Source organism: Salvelinus namaycush, unplaced genomic scaffold, assembly GCF_016432855.1.
Source record: "Salvelinus namaycush isolate Seneca unplaced genomic scaffold, SaNama_1.0 Scaffold865, whole genome shotgun sequence".
Taxonomy (NCBI): domain Eukaryota; kingdom Metazoa; phylum Chordata; class Actinopteri; order Salmoniformes; family Salmonidae; genus Salvelinus; species Salvelinus namaycush.
The window spans coordinates 59,829-76,520 of record NW_024061603.1 but is presented as its reverse complement, the minus strand read 5'-3'; the positions used below and the strand labels follow the sequence as shown (position 1 = coordinate 76,520).

At 43.1% G+C, this 16,692-nt stretch overlaps 1 protein-coding gene across 1 annotated transcript in view; it reads right to left on the bottom strand.

The window, feature by feature from the left end:
• Positions 1-16,692, bottom strand: part of grin3a (glutamate receptor, ionotropic, N-methyl-D-aspartate 3A) — a gene marked incomplete at its 3' end in the record, with an annotated part of 71,134 nt that overhangs the window by 17,835 nt on the left and 36,607 nt on the right. The window contains exon 5 of the mRNA XM_038987819.1: positions 10,897-11,042. Within this exon, the coding sequence (XP_038843747.1) occupies positions 10,897-11,042 (146 nt within the window). The remainder of the gene's footprint in view (positions 1-10,896; positions 11,043-16,692) is intronic.

Sequence of the window (16,692 nt, the reverse complement as noted above, 5' to 3'; positions counted from 1 at the left end):
GTGTTGCTGTTTATATTCAGAACCACATTCCTGTAAAGATTAGAGAGGATCTCATGTTAAATAATGTTGAAGTAATATGTCTACAGGTTCATCTAACTCACCTAAAGCCCATTCTGGTGGGAAGCTGCTATAGACCACCAAGTGCTAACAGTCACTATCTGGATAATATGTGTGAAATGCTTGATAATGTATGTGATGTCAACAGAGAGGTATATTTTCTGGGTGATTTAAATATTGACTGGCTTTCATCAAGCTGCCCACTCAAGAAAAAAGCTTCAAACAGTAACCAGTGCCTGCAACCTGGTTCAGGTTGTCAGTCAACCTACCAGGGTAGTTACAAACAGCACAGGAATGAAATCATCAACATTTATTGATCACATCTTCACTAATGCTGCAGAAATGTACTCTAAAGCAGTATCCAAATCCATGGGATGTAGTACATCACAATATAGTAGCCATATCTAGGAAAACCAAAGTTCCAAAGGCTTGGCTTAATATAGTGTATAAGAGGACATACGAGAAGTTATGTAGTGATTATTATGTTGTTGATTAAAATATTATTTGTTGGTCTTTGGTGTGTAATGAGGAACAACCAGATGCTACACTTGACATATTTAGAAAATGTCTTACTTCAGTTACCAATAAGCATGCGCCCATTAAGAATATGACTGTAAAACTGTTAAATCCTCATGGATTGATGAGAGGTTGAAAAAGGGTAAGGTTGAAGGGATGAGGCAAAAGGAATGGCAAATAAGACTGGCTGCACAACCGATTGGCAAATATACTGCAAATTGAGAAATCATGTGACTAAACTGAATAAAAATAAGAAGAAACTATACTATAAAACAAAGATAAATTATTTAAAGAATGCTAGTAAAAAGCTTTGGAGCACCTTCAATAGAATTTTGAGCAAAAAGGCAAACTCAGCTCCATCAGTCATTGAATCAGATAGCTCATTCATCACAAAACCCACATTATTGCCAACTACTTTAATATTATTTTTATTGGCAAGATGAGCAAATTTAGGCATGACATGCTATCAATAAGCACTACACATCCAAGTACAACTGACCAAATTATGAAAGACAAGCATTGTAATGTTGAGTAAAGTGAAGTGAGTGTGGAAGAGGTGAAACAATTACTGTTGTCTATTAACAATGACAAGCCTGACAACTTGAATAGAAAGTTACTGAGGATAATTGCGAATGATATTGCCACTCATATTTTGCCATATCTTCAATCTACTAGAAAGCCTACTAGAAAGTGTGTGCCCACTGGCCCGGAGGAAAGCAAAAGTCATTCCGCTACCCAAGAATAGTAAAGCCCCCTTTACTGCCTTAAATAGATAACCAATCAGCCTGTTACCAACCCTTAGTAAACTTTGAGGAAAAAATGTGTTTGACCAGGTACAATGCTATTTTACAGTAAACAAATTGAACAACAACAAGCAAGCAAGCACAACAACAAGCACAGCACTTACACAAATGACTGATGATTGGCCGGGAGAAATTGATAATAAAAATATTGTGTGGGCTGTTTTGTTAGACTTCAGTGCAGCTTTGGACAATATCAATCACAGTTTGATCCTGGAAAAACTTATGTGTTATGGCTTTACACCCCCTGATATAATGTGGATAAAGAGTTACCTGTCTAATAGAACACAGAGAGTGTTCTTTAAGGAGAGGTATATCTATAATTCCATGTTTATAACTTGTATTATCATCTACATTTATGATGAGTATTTCTGTTGAAACGATGCGGCTATGCAAAATCACTTGATGTTTTTGGAACTAGTGAATGTAACGCGCCAATGTAAACTCAGATTTTTTGATATAAATATGAACTTTATCAAACAAAACATGCATGTATTGTGTAACATGAAGTCCTATTAGTGTCATATGATGAAGATAATCAAAGGTTAGTGATTCATTTTATCTCTATTTCTGCCTTTTGTGACTGCTATATTTCGCTGGAAAACTGGCTGTGCTTATTGTGGTTTTGTGGTGACCTAACATAATCGTTTGTAGTGCTTTCGCTGAAAAGCATATTTGAAATCGGACACTTTGGTGGGATTAACAACAAGATTACCTTTAAAATGATATAAGACATGTATGTTTGAGGAATTTTAATTATGAGATTTCTGTTGTTTGAATTTGGCGCCCTGCACTTTCACTGGCTGTTGTCATATCGATCCCGGTAGCGGGATGCAGCCATAAGAAGTTAATGGAAGCCTCTCAAACATAATCCAGGTAGAATCAGGAATTCCCCAGGGCAGCTGTTTAGGCCCATTACTTTTTAAAATCTTTTCTAATGACATGCCACTGGCTTTGAGTAAAGCTATGTATGCGGATGACTCAACACTATACACATCAGTGACTACAGTGACTGAAATTACTGCAACACTTAACAAACAGCTGCAATTAGTTTCATAATGGGTGGCAAGGAATACATTAGTCCTAAATATTTTTTAACTAAAAGCATGGTATTTGGGACAAATCATTCACTAAACCCTTAATCTCAAATAAATCTTGTAATGAATAATGTGTAAATTGAGCAAGTTGAGGTGACTAAACTGCTGTCAGTAACCCTATATTATAAACTGTCATGATAAAAACTGATCATGGTCAAAACATGTTGATACAACAGTAGCTACGATGGGGAGAAGTCTGTCCATTAAAAAGCACTGCTCTGCCTTCTTAATAACACAATCAACAAGACAGGTCAGTACTACATAGAGCCATGACTACATGGAACTCTATTCCACATCAGGTACCTGATGCAGCAGTAGAATCAGATTTAAAAAACAGATAAAAATACACCTTATGGAACAGCGGGGACTGTGAAGAGACACACCCACAGGTACAAACATAGGCATACACACTAGCACAACCACTCTACACACACCTACATTGTAATAATTTTGTATATTGATATAAAACATTTTGTATTATAGATACAGTGGGGCAAAAAAGTATTTAGTCAGCCACCAATTGTGCAAGTTCTCCCACTTAAAAAGATGAGAGAGGCCTGTAATTTTCATCATAGGTACACTTCAACTATGACAGACAAAATGAGAAAAAAAAATCCAGAAAATCACATTGTAGGATTTTTAATGAATGTATTTGCAAATTATGGTGGAAAATAAGTATTTGGTCAATAACAAAAGTTTATCTCAATACTTTGTTATATACCCTTTGTTGGCAATGACAGAGGTCAAACGTTTTCTGTAAGTCTTCCCAAGGTTTGCAGTTCCTTATCAAAATGAATGGATCTTAACATTGCAAAGCAAGTGCCAGTCTTCCCATGGAATAGTCCTCTCCTCTCACACAATGGGAGAAAGATATTGTATATTCCGTCAACCCGATCTCAGCGCCCAGCTCCATTAACTCGGCTCTGCTCTGCTCCACAGAAGATGTGAGATGACTTGAGAAACAGTTTCAGATTTCAAATAGCAAAAAGTGAACAAAGCAAAGGGCCACTAATGAGGTTACTTCCGGAAGTATAGTTTGATATTGATGATGCCTGGAGACAGTTTCAGATTAACTAGCAGAGATGGAGACAGTTTCAGATTGGGTAGCAGAGTTGGTAACAGTTTCAGATTGAGTAGCAGAGTTGGTAACAGTTTCAGATTGGGTAGCAGAGTTGGAGACAGTTTCAGATTGGGTAGCAGAGTTGGAGACAGTTTCAGATTGGGTAGCAGAATTGGGGACAGTTTCAGATTGGGTAGCAGCATTGGGGACAGTTTCAGATTGGGTAGCAGAATTGGTGACAGTTTCAGATTGGGTAGCAGAGTTGGTGACAGTTTCAGATTGGGTAGCAGAATTGGAGACAGTTTCAGATTGGGTAGCAGAATTGGGGACAGTTTCAGATTGGGTAGCAGAATTGGAGACAGTTTCAGATTGGGTAGCAGAGTTGGAGACAGTTTCAGATTGGGTAGCAGAATTGGGGACAGTTTCAGATTGGGTAGCAGAATTGGGGACAGTTTCAGATTGGGTAGCAGAGTTGGAGACAGTTTCAGATTGGGTAGCAGAATTGGGGACAGTTTCAGATTGGGTAGCAGAGTTGGTGACAGTTTCAGATTGGGTAGCAGAATTGGAGACAGTTTCAGATTGGGTAGCAGAGTTGGAGACAGTTTCAGATTGGGTAGCAGAGTTGGAGACAGTTTCAGATTGGGTAGCAGAGTTGGAGACAGTTTCAGATTGGGTAGCAGAATTGGGGACAGTTTCAGATTGGGTAGCAGAGTTGGAGACAGTTTCAGATTGGGTAGCAGAATTGGGGACAGTTTCAGATTGGGTAGCAGAATTGGGGACAGTTTCAGATTGGGTAGCAGAGTTGGAGACAGTTTCAGATTGGGTAGCAGAATTGGGGACAGTTTCAGATTGGGTAGCAGAGTTGGTGACAGTTTCAGATTGGGTAGCAGAATTGGAGACAGTTTCAGATAGGGTAGCAGAGTTGGAGACAGTTTCAGATTGGGTAGCAGAATTGGGGACAGTTTCAGATTGGGTTGCAGAGTTGGAGACAGTTTCAGATTGGGTAGCAGAATTGGAGACAGGTTCAGATTGGGTAGCAGAATTGGAGACAGTTTCAGATTGGGTAGCAGAGTTGGTAACAGTTTCAGATTGGGTAGCAGAATTGGGGACAGTTTCAGATTGGGTAGCGGAATTGGACAGGATCAAAAAGGCGGGGTAGATAGATACCACCCCAGTAGACCTGGGTTTTAACTTTATCTGTTTAAATTAAATATACCAATCAAAAAAACAGCAAATCCCATTCTAGCCAGATTCAAGCTCTCCAGACAGACTCAAGACAACTCCATGCAGATTAAAGCTCTCCAGACAGACTCAAGACAACTCCATGCAGATTCAAGCTCTCCAGACAGACTCAAGACAACTCCATGCAGATTCAAGCTCTCCAGACAGACTCAAGACAACTCCATGCAGATTCAAGCTCTCCAGACAGACTCAAGACAACTCCATGCAGATTCAAGCTCTCCAGACAGACTCAAGACAACTCCATGCAGATTCAAGCTCTCCAGACAGACTCAAGCCAACTCCAGACGGACTCAAGCCAACTCCATGCAGGCTCAAGCTAACTTTAACCCATAAGAGTCTAACTCTGTCTAAGTTGTGGGGGAGAAGGGGGGGAGGGTCTACTAAGCTATATGGAATTGTTTTAAGAAGGTCATACAAAGGATCATTTAGCTCCTTGATTTAGAATTAGAAGACCCCTTGAAGTATAAAAAAAATATATATTAAACAATTATTTGATGAAAAACGCATTGAATAACAGATTCACTACATGGAATAACAAATAGTCCCCAAAACATGTTTTAAAGGAAGTTTTTTCTGAAGTGTCTGTCCTATATCTGAGAGAAAAAGAAAAAATTCAGAAAACATTGGTTATTTTTTTGCAATGTATTTAACCCTTTATTTTTGGTACTAAACAGTCTCCATATATACTTCCATGACTTTTTTCAACTGGTACCGGGGGACCTTCAGACAAGTCTTGTGAGGCCTGTGGGAAGAGCAAAATGACCGACATGTACGTGTTTGTGAGATTCTCACCTTTCCACAGAGTGGTCAAATTAGTGCGTAGTCCAAAATGTTCGGACACTATACACAGAAGTTGGCAGATCGGCTGTACCAACTACAGATGAGTCCCAAGACGCTTGTGAGGGTGTCATTGAGCAAAATGGAGAATATTGTAGTGTTCTTGAGAGTCTCATCTTTCCATGGAGGGGTCATAATATGTAGGCCAAACCATTCGGAACACTACAGATGATTTTGTGAGAAGACCAATTTTCAGGATGTCTCATGGTCTGACAAACACCGGTCTAGCTCTGTCACCTTTCACCGCAGATGCGGAAGTACGACATAAGCAGATGCGGTGGATTGAAACGCATCCAATGCAAAAACATATATCTCTCTAGCATAAACTGACAGATTTCTATGGGGACTTTTGTATTATGCTAATTAGATGCCCGTGGGAGTGCTGACATCGGCCTTAAGGTTTTTTAATTAACTTCACTAGGGTAGGGGGCAGCATTCGGAATTTTGGATGAAAAGTGTGCCCAAATTAAACTGCCTGATACTCAGGCCCAGAAGTTAGGATATGCATATAATTTGGATAGAAAACACTCTAAAGTTTCCAAAACTGTTAAAATAATGTCTGTGAGTATAACAGAACTGATATGGCAGGCAAAAACCCGAGGAAAATCCAACCAGGAAGTACTATTATTTTGAAAGGCTATTTTTCCATTGAAAGCCTATCCACCATACAAAGACTTAGGACCCAGTTCATGAGCTGCTATGGCTTCCTCTACATGTGTCCAGTCTTTAGGCATTGTTTCAGGCTTTTACTCTGAAAAATGAGGGAGATACAGCACTTTCAATCAGTGGCCAGAGGAAATTTCCAGACATCAGCCATGCGCCCTGATCGGGAACGCGCCTTTCTTGTTTCTCCTTTCCTATTGACGAAGCTTTTGTACGGTTGAAATATTATTGATTATTTATGACAAAAACAACCGGAGGATTGATTTTAAACATCGTTTGGCATGTTTCTACTAACTTTTATTGTACTTTTCTTTGACTTTTCGTCTGGACTTAGTTCACACGCCTTGTAGATTCGGATTACTGGACAAAACAAAAAGGAGGTTTTTGGTCATAAAGAGGGACATTATTGAACAAAATTAACATTTATTGTGTAACATGGAGACCTGGGAGTGCCACCAGATGAAGATCATCAAAGGTAAGTGATTAATTATAATGCTATTTCTGACTTTTGTGAGCCCTCTTCTTGGCTGGAAAACGGCTGTATGGGTTTCTGTAGCTAGGCGTCTGAAACTGTTTGAATTATGTCTGTGAGTATAACAGAACTCATATGGCAGGCAAACTTCCAAACAGGAAGTGAGAATTCTGAGAAGGGTCGATGTGAAAGTCATCGCCTATTCAATTCCCTGTAATATATGGATCTGTTTGCACTTCCTACGCCTTCCACTAGATGTCAACAGTCAGTAGAACGTGGAATGAAGCCTCTAGTGTGATGTGGGGCCGGATGGGAGGTATTTGAGTCAGTTGTCTGGCAGATTGCCAGTTGCTGGTCACGCGCGCTAGTCATGGAATGGCCATGTGTGCCATTACTTATACAGACATGAAGAAATGCTCTGTTTGGAACGTTATTGGATATATATGATAACAACATCCTGAAGATTGATTCTCTACTTAATTTGACCAGTTTATTCGACCTGGAATATAACTTTTTGAAGTTTTCGTCCGAGTTCGCCTGGACCGGAGCCAGCGTTTGGACATGTGAACTACACATGCTAGCTAAAGTTGCTAATTGGACATAAGTAATGGACATTATCAAACTAAACAATGATTTATTGTGGAACTAGGATTCCTGGCATTGCATTCTGATGAAGATAATCAAAGGTAAGGGAATATTTATGATGTAATTTCGTATTTCTGTTGACTCCAACATGGCGGAGAAATGTTGTTAAATCTGAGCGCCGTCTCAGGTTATTGCATGGTGTGCTTTTACCTAAAGTTTAAAAAAAATCTGACACAGCGGTTGCATTAAGAACAAGTGTATCTTTAATTATATGTAAAACATGTATCTTTCATCAAAGTTTATGATGAGTATTTCTGTTATTTGACGTGGCTCTATGTAATTACTCCGGACATTTCTGAACATGGCGCCAATGTAAACCGAGATTTGTGGATATAAATATAAACATTATCGAACAAAACATAAATGTATTGTGTAACATGATGTCCTATGAGTGTCATCTGATGAAGATTATCAAAGGTTAGTGATTCATTTTATCTCTATTTCTGCTTTTGTGTGACTATCTTTGGCTGGGAAAAATGGCTGTGTGTTTTTTGGATTTGGTGGGGATCTAACATAAATATATGCTGTGTTTTCGCTGTAAAACATTAAAAAAAATCAGACACGATGGGTAGATTAACAAGATGTTTATCATTCATTTGCTGTATTGGACTTGTTATTGTGTGAAAGTTACATATTTTGAAAAAATATTTTTGAATTTCGCGCGCTGCCTTTTCAGCGGAATGTTGGGGGGGTTCCGCTAGCATAATGTAATTGGTTCAGAGTTTGTTTTGATATTTTAACCTGCGTGTCGTGATCGTGTTTGGTGTGGGGGGACAATATTACTGTTTGCACGATGGCGCACGATGGCGCACGCGTGCAGCCGGTTTGGCTTCCGTGTTACGCAGATTGTTCAACGTTACGCAGATTGTTCTATGTTCCGCAAATTGTTCAACGTTACGCAGATTGTTCTAAGTTACGCAGATTGTTCTACGTTACGCACATTGTTCTACGTTACGCACATTGTTCTACGTTACGCACATTGTTCTACGTTACGCACATTGTTCTACGAAATGCAGATTGTTCTATGTTACGCAGATTGTTCTACGTTACGCATATTGTTCTACGTTACGGACATTGTTCTACGTTACGCACATTGTTCTACGTTACGCACATTGTTCTACGTTACGCACATTGTTCTACGTTACGCACATTGTTCTACGTTACGCACATTGTTCTACGTTACGCACATTGTTCTAAGTTACGCACATTGTTCTACGTTACGCACATTGTTCTACGTTACGCACATTGTTCTACGTTACGCACATTGTTCTACGTTACGCATATTGTTCTACGTTATGCAGATTGTTCTGCCCCAATGCAGCTATCTAGGCAGCATATCAAACACAAGTATGTTCGTTCAAATAGCCCCAGGGTTATTACTTCTGCTGTTCAGAAACATGCGGAAGAAACATAGGTGATGTCATCATGTCAATCAAATTAGTTGAGGTTTCAAAAAGAGGGTGAGTAAAGCGAGAGACATGAAGGGGGAAAGTTGAGCAGCAGATACGTAAAACTATGAGTGTGTAAAATAACACGTGCAGAACATGAATCGGGTCTTCAGCTCTGGGGGAAAAAAATCCAGGGGAGCCGGGCGGTTACCTACGGATCTGGAGTCTCAGATAACATTAATAACATGATGTAGCTTTGTGGGCGGTTACCTACGGATCTGGAGTTTCAGATAACATTAACATGATGTAGCTTTGTGGGCGGTTACCTACAGATCTGGAGTCTCAGATAAAATTAACATGATGTAGCTTTGTGGGCGGTTACCTACGGATCTGGAGTCTCAGATAACATTAACATGATGTAGCTTTGTGGGCGGTTACCTATGGATCTGGAGTCTCAGATAACATTAACATGATGTAGCTTTGTGGGCGGTTACCTACGGATCTGGAGTCTCAGATAACATTAACATGATGTAGCTTTGTGGGCGGTTACCTATGGATCTGGGGTCTCAGATAACAACAGCTTTGTGGGCGGTTACCTACGGATCTGGAGTCTCAGATAACATTAAGATGATGTAGCTTTGCGGGCGGTTACCTACGGATCTGCAGTCTCAGATAATATTAACATGATGTAGCTTTGTGGGCGGTTATCTACGGATCTGGAGTCTCAGATAACAGTAACACGATGTAGCTTTGTGGGCGGTTACCTACAGATCTGGAGTCTCAGATAACATTAACATGATGTAGCTTTGTGGGCGGTTACCTACGGATCTGCAGTCTCAGATAACATTAACATGATGTAGCTTTGTGGGCGGTTACCTACGGATCTGCAGTCTCAGATAACAGTAACATGATGTAGCTTTGTGGGCGGTTACCTACGAATCTGCAGTCTCAGATAACAGTAACATGATGTAGCTTTGTGGGCGGTTACCAACGGATCTGCAGTCTCAGATAACATTAACATGATGTAGCTTTGTGGGCGGTTACCAACGGATCTGCAGTCTCAGATAACATTAACAGCTTTGTGGGCGGTTACCTACGGATCTGGAGTCTCAGATAACATTAACATGATGTAGCTTTGTGGGCGGTTACCAACGGATCTGCAGTCTCAGATAACATTAACAGCTTTGTGGGCGGTTACCTACGGATCTGGAGTCTCAGATAACATTAACATGATGTAGCTTTGTGGGCGGTTACCTATGGATCTGGGGTCTCAGATAACATTAACATGATGTAGCTTTGTGGGCGGTTACCTACGGATCTGGGGTCTCAGATAACATTAACATGATGTAGCTTTGTGGGCGGTTACCTACGGATCTGGGGTCTCAGATAACATTAACATGATGTAGCTTTGTGGGCGGTTACCAACGGATCTGCAGTCTCAGATAACATTAACAATGTAGCTTTGTGGGCGGTTACCTACGGATCTGCAGTCTCAGATAACATTAACATGATGTAGCTTTTTGGGCGATTACCTACGGATCTGCAGTCTCAGATAACATTAACAATGTAGCTTTGTGGGCGGTTACCTACAGATCTGCCGTCTCAGGTGTAGCTTTGTGGGCGGTTACCTACCGATCTGCAGTCTCAGATAACATTAACATGGTGTAGATTTGTTTAACTAGAGTGCTGGCCACAGATTTTGTAAATATGTCTCTCTGTGTCAGAGTATTTTATGTGGGACTTTCTGACCTATTCAGAACAGTTATGAAGTCTCCCATTGCCGGTATTATGCCTGTACTGGGGAGGCAGGTAGGCTAGTGGTTAGAACGTTCCGCCAGTAACCGAAAGGTTGCTAGATCAAAGCCCCGAACTTACAAGGTATAAATCTGTCATTCTGCCCATGAACAAGGCAGTTAACCCAATATTCCTAACCCACTATTCCTAGGCCGTCATTGTAAATAAGGATTTGTTCTTAACTGACTTGCCTAGTTAAATAAAGGTTAAATAAAATACTGTATTATTTTGGTACCCGTGTTAAAACTGTGATGAGTCAGTGTTGCTTAATCTTGGTACCCATGTTAAAGCTGTGATGACTCAGTATTGTATAGTCATGACTCACTTCAGATGTTCTATTCCACCTGGGGTTGCTGGTACGTTGTACCGTCTCATGTATTCATGCATCTCTGGAAAGCTTTTCTTCAGGTAATCCTCGGCACTGCTCTCCCGGACCGTGGCGAAGCGGAACCCCTGTGATGGGTGATGAAGCTAGAAGAACAGAAAATACAGAACTGTTACTGTGGTCTAACACCTCCTGTAACTGTTACTGTGGTCTAATACCTCCTGGAACTGTTACTGTGGTCTCATACTTCCTGGAACTGTTACTGTGGTCTAATACCTCCTGGAACTGTTACTGTGGTCTCTAACCTCCTGGAACCGTTACTGTGGTCTAGTACCTCCTGTAACTGTTACTGTGGTCTAATACCTCCTGGAACTGTTACTGTGGTCTCTAACCTCCTGGAACTGTTACTGTGGTCTCATACCTCCTGGAACTGTTACTGTGGTCTCTAACCTCCTGGAACTGTTACTGTGGTCTCATACCTCCTGGAACTGTTACTGTGGTCTCATACTTCCTGGAACTGTTACTGTGGTCTCTTACCTCCTGGAACTGTTACTGTGGTCTCATACTTCCTGGAACTGTTACTGTGGTCTAATACCTCCTGGAACTGTTACTGTGGTCTCATACCTCCTGGAACTGTTACTGTGGTCTCATACCTCCTGGAACTGTTACTGTGGTCTAATACCTCCTGGAACTGTTACTGTGGTCTCTAACCTCCTGGAACTGTTACTGTGGTCTCATACCTCCTGGAACTGTTACTGTGGTCTAATACCTCCTGGAACTGTTACTGTGGTCTAATACCTCCTGGAACTGTTACTGTGGTCTCTAACCTCCTGGAACTGTTACTGTGGTCTCATACCTCCTGGAACTGTTACTGTGGTCTAATACCTCCTGGAACTGTTACTGTGGTCTAATACCTCCTGGAACTGTTACTGTGGTCTAATACCTCCTGGAACTGTTACTGTGGTCTCATACCTCCTGGAACTGTTACTGTGGTCTCATACCTCCTGGAACTGTTACTGTGGTCTAATACCTCCTGGAACTGTTACTGTGGTCTCTAACCTCCTGGAACTGTTACTGTGGTCTCATACCTCCTGTAACTGTTACTGTGGTCTCATACCTCCTGGAACTGTTACTGTGGTCTAATACCTCCTGGAACTGTTACTGTGGTCTCATACCTCCTGGAACTGTTACTGTGGTCTAATACCTCCTGGAACTGTTACTGTGGTCTCATACCTCCTGGAACTGTTACTGTGGTCTAGTACCTCCTGGAACCGTTACTGTGGTCTAGTACCTCCTGGAACCGTTACTGTGGTCTAGTACCTCCTGGAACCGTTACTGTGGTCTAATACCTCCTGGAACTGTTACTGTGGTCTCTAACCTCCTGGAACTGTTACTGTGGTCTAATACCTCCTGGAACTATTACTGTGGTCTCATACCTCCTGGAACTGTTACTGTGGTCTAACACCTCCTGGAACTGTTACTGTGGTCTCTAACCTCCTGGAACTGTTACTGTGGTCTCATACCTCCAGGAACTGTTATTGTGGTCTATACTACCTCCTGGAACCGTTACTGTGGTCTAGTACCTCCTGGAACCGTTACTGTGGTCTAGTACCTCCTGGAACCGTTACTGTGGTCTAATACCTCCTGGAACTGTTACTGTGGTCTCTAACCTCCTGGAACTGTTACTGTGGTCTAATACCTCCTGGAACTGTTACTGTGGTCTCATACCTCCTGGAACTGTTACTGTGGTCTAATACCTCCTGGAACTGTTACTGTGGTCTCTAACCTCCTGGAACTGTTACTGTGGTCTCATACCTCCTGGAACTGTTACTGTGGTCTAGTACCTCCTGGAACCGTTACTGTGGTCTCTAACCTCCTGGAACCGTTACTGTGGTCTAGTACCTCCTGGAACCGTTACTGTGGTCTAATACCTCCTGGAACTGTTACTGTGGTCTCTAACCTCCTGGAACTGTTACTGTGGTCTCTAACCTCCTGGAACTGTTACTGTGGTCTAATACCTCCTGGAACTGTTACTGTGGTCTCTAACCTCCTGGAACTGTTACTGTGGTCTAATACCTCCTGGAACTGTTACTGTGGTCTAATACCTCCTGGAACTGTTACTGTGGTCTCATACCTCCTGGAACTGTTACTGTGGTCTCTTACCTCCTGGAACTGTTACTGTGGTCTCTAACCTCCTGGAACTGTTACTGTGGTCTCTAACCTCCTGGAACTGTTACTGTGGTCTAATACCTCCTGGAACTGTTACTGTGGTCTCATACCTCCTGGAACTGTTACTGTGGTCTCATACCTCCTGGAACTGTTACTGTGGTCTCTAACCTCCTGTAACTGTTACTGTGGTCTCTTACCTCCTGTAACTGTTACTGTGGTCTCTAACCCCCTGGAACTGTTACTGTGGTCTCTAACCCCCTGGAACTGTTACTGTGGTCTCTAACCCCCTGGAACTGTTACTGTGGTCTAATACCTCCTGTAACTGTTACTGTGGTCTCTTACCTCCTGTAACTGTTACTGTGGTCTCTAACCCCCTGGAACTGTTACTGTGGTCTCTAACCAACTGGAACTGTTACTGTGGTCTCTAACCCCCTGGAACTGTTACTGTGGTCTAATGCCTCCTGGAACTGTTACTGTGGTCTAATACCTCCTGGAACTGTTACTGTGGTCTCTTACCTCCTGTAACTGTTACTGTGGTCTAATACCTCCTGTAACTGTTACTGTGGTCTTTTACCTCCTGTAACTGTTACTGTGGTCTCTAACCTCCTGGAACTGTTATTGTGGTCTCTAACCTCCTGGAACTGTTACTGTGGTCTAATACCTCCTGGAACTGTTACTGTGGTCTCATACCTCCTGGAACTGTTACTGTGGTCTCATACTTCCTGGAACTGTTACTGTGGTCTAATACCTCCTGGAACTGTTACTGTGGTCTCTAACCTCCTGGAACTGTTACTGTGGTCTAATACCTCCTGGAACTGTTACTGTGGTCTAATACCTCCTGGAACTGTTACTGTGGTCTAGTACCTCCTGGAACTGTTACTGTGGTCTAATACCTCCTGGAACTGTTACTGTGGTCTAATACCTCCTGGAACTGTTACTGTGGTCTAATACCTCCTGGAACTGTTACTGTGGTCTCATACCTCCTGGAACTGTTACTGTGGTCTCATACCTCCTGGAACTGTTACTGTGGTCTCATACCTCCTGGAACTGTTACTGTGGTCTCATACCTCCTGGAACTGTTACTGTGGTCTAATACCTCCTGGAACTGTTACTGTGGTCTCTAACCTCCTGGAACTGTTACTGTGGTCTCATACCTCCAGGAACTGTTATTGTGGTCTAGTACCTCCTGGAACCGTTACTGTGGTCTAGTACCTCCTGGAACCGTTACTGTGGTCTAGTACCTCCTGGAACTGTTACTGTGGTCTAATACCTCCTGGAACTGTTACTGTGGTCTCTAACCTCCTGGAACTGTTACTGTGGTCTCATACCTCCTGGAACTGTTACTGTGGTCTAGTACCTCCTGGAACCGTTACTGTGGTCTCTAACCTCCTGGAACTGTTACTGTGGTCTCTAACCCCCTGGAACCGTTACTGTGGTCTAGTACCTCCTGGAACCGTTACTGTGGTCTAATACCTCCTGGAACTGTTACTGTGGTCTCTAACCTCCTGGAACTGTTACTGTGGTCTCTAACCTCCTGGAACTGTTACTGTGGTCTAATACCTCCTGGAACTGTTACTGTGGTCTCTAACCTCCTGGAACTGTTACTGTGGTCTAATACCTCCTGGAACTGTTACTGTGGTCTCTAACCTCCTGTAACTGTTACTGTGGTCTCTTACCTCCTGTAACTGTTACTGTGGTCTCTAACCCCCTGGAACTGTTACTGTGGTCTCTAACCCCCTGGAACTGTTACTGTGGTCTCTAACCCCCTGGAACTGTTACTGTGGTCTAATACCTCCTGTAACTGTTACTGTGGTCTCTTACCTCCTGTAACTGTTACTGTGGTCTCTTACCTCCTGTAACTGTTACTGTGGTCTCTAACCCCCTGGAACTGTTACTGTGGTCTCTAACCTCCTGGAACCGTTACTGTGGTCTAATACCTCCTGGAACTGTTACTGTGGTCTCATACCTCCTGGAACTGTTACTGTGGTCTCTAACCTCCTGTAACTGTTACTGTGGTCTCTAACCCCCTGGAACTGTTACTGTGGTCTCTAACCCCCTGGAACTGTTACTGTGGTCTCTTACCTCCTGTAACTGTTACTGTGGTCTCTAACCCCCTGGAACTGTTACTGTGGTCTAATACCTCCTGGAACTGTTACTGTGGTCTAATACCTCCTGGAACTGTTACTGTGGTCTCTAACCCCCTGGAACTGTTACTGTGGTCTAATACCTCCTGTAACTGTTACTGTGGTCTCTTACCTCCTGTAACTGTTACTGTGGTCTCTTACCCCCTGGAACCGTTACTGTGGTCTCTAACCCCCTGGAACTGTTACTGTGGTCTCTAACCTCCTGTAACTGTTACTGTGGTCTAGTACATCCTGTAACTGTCACTGTGGTCTCTGACCTCTTGTAACTGTTACTGTGGTCTCTGACCTCTTGTAACTGTTACTGTGGTCTCTTACCTATGGTAGCTGTTACTGTGGTCTCTAACCTCCTGGAACTGTTACTGTGGTCTCTTACCTCTTGTAACTGTTACTGTGGTCTATTATCTCCTGGAACTGTTACTGTGGTCTATTATCTCCTGGAACTGTTAGTGTGGTATATTACTTCCTGGAACTGTTACAGAGCTCTCCTAACTCCTGGAACGGTTACAGAGCTCTCCTACCTCCTGGAACGGTTACAGAGCTCTCCTAACTCCTGGAACGGTTACAGAGCTCTCCTACCTCCTGGTACGGTTACAGAGCTCTCCGACCTCCTGGAACGGTTACAGAGCTCTCCTACCTCCTGGAACGGTTACAGAGCTCTGCTACCTCCTGGAACGGTTACAGAGCTCTGCTACCTCCTGGAACGGTTACAGAGCTCTCCTACCTCCTGGAACGGTTACAGAGCTCTCCTACCTCCTGGGACAGTTACAGAGCTCTCCTACCTCCTGGAACGGTTACAGAGCTCTCCTACCTCCTGGAACGGTTACAGAGCTCTGCTACCTCCTGGAACGGTTACAGAGCTCTCCTACCTCCTGGAACGGTTACAGAGCTCTGCTACCTCCTGGAACAGTTACAGAGCTCTCCTACCTCCTGGAACGGTTACGAAGCTCTGCTACCCCCTGGAACAGTTACAGAGCTCTCCTACCTCCTGGAACGGTTACAGAGCTCTCCTACCTCCTGGAACGGTTACAGAGCTCTCCTACCTCCTGGAACGGTTACAGAGCTCTCCTACCTCCTGGAACGGTTACAGAGCTCTCCTACCTCTTGGAACGGTTACAGAGCTCTCCTGCCTCCTGGTACGGTTACAGAGCTCTCCTACCTCCTGGAACGGTTACAGAGCTCTCCTACCTCCTGGAACGGTTACAGAGCTCTCCTACCTCCTGGAATGGTTACAGAGCTCTCCTACCTCCTGGAACGGTTACAGAGCTCTCCTACCTCCTGGAATGGTTACAGAGCTCTCCTACCTCCTGGAACGGTTACAGAGCTCTCCTACCTCCTGGAACGGTTACAGAGCTCTCCTACCTCCTGGAATGGTTACAGAGCTCTCCTACCTCCTGGAAACGGTTACAGAGCTCTCCTACCCCTGGAATGTTACAGAGCTCTCCTACCTCCTGGAACGGTTACAGAGATCTCCTACCTCCTGGAT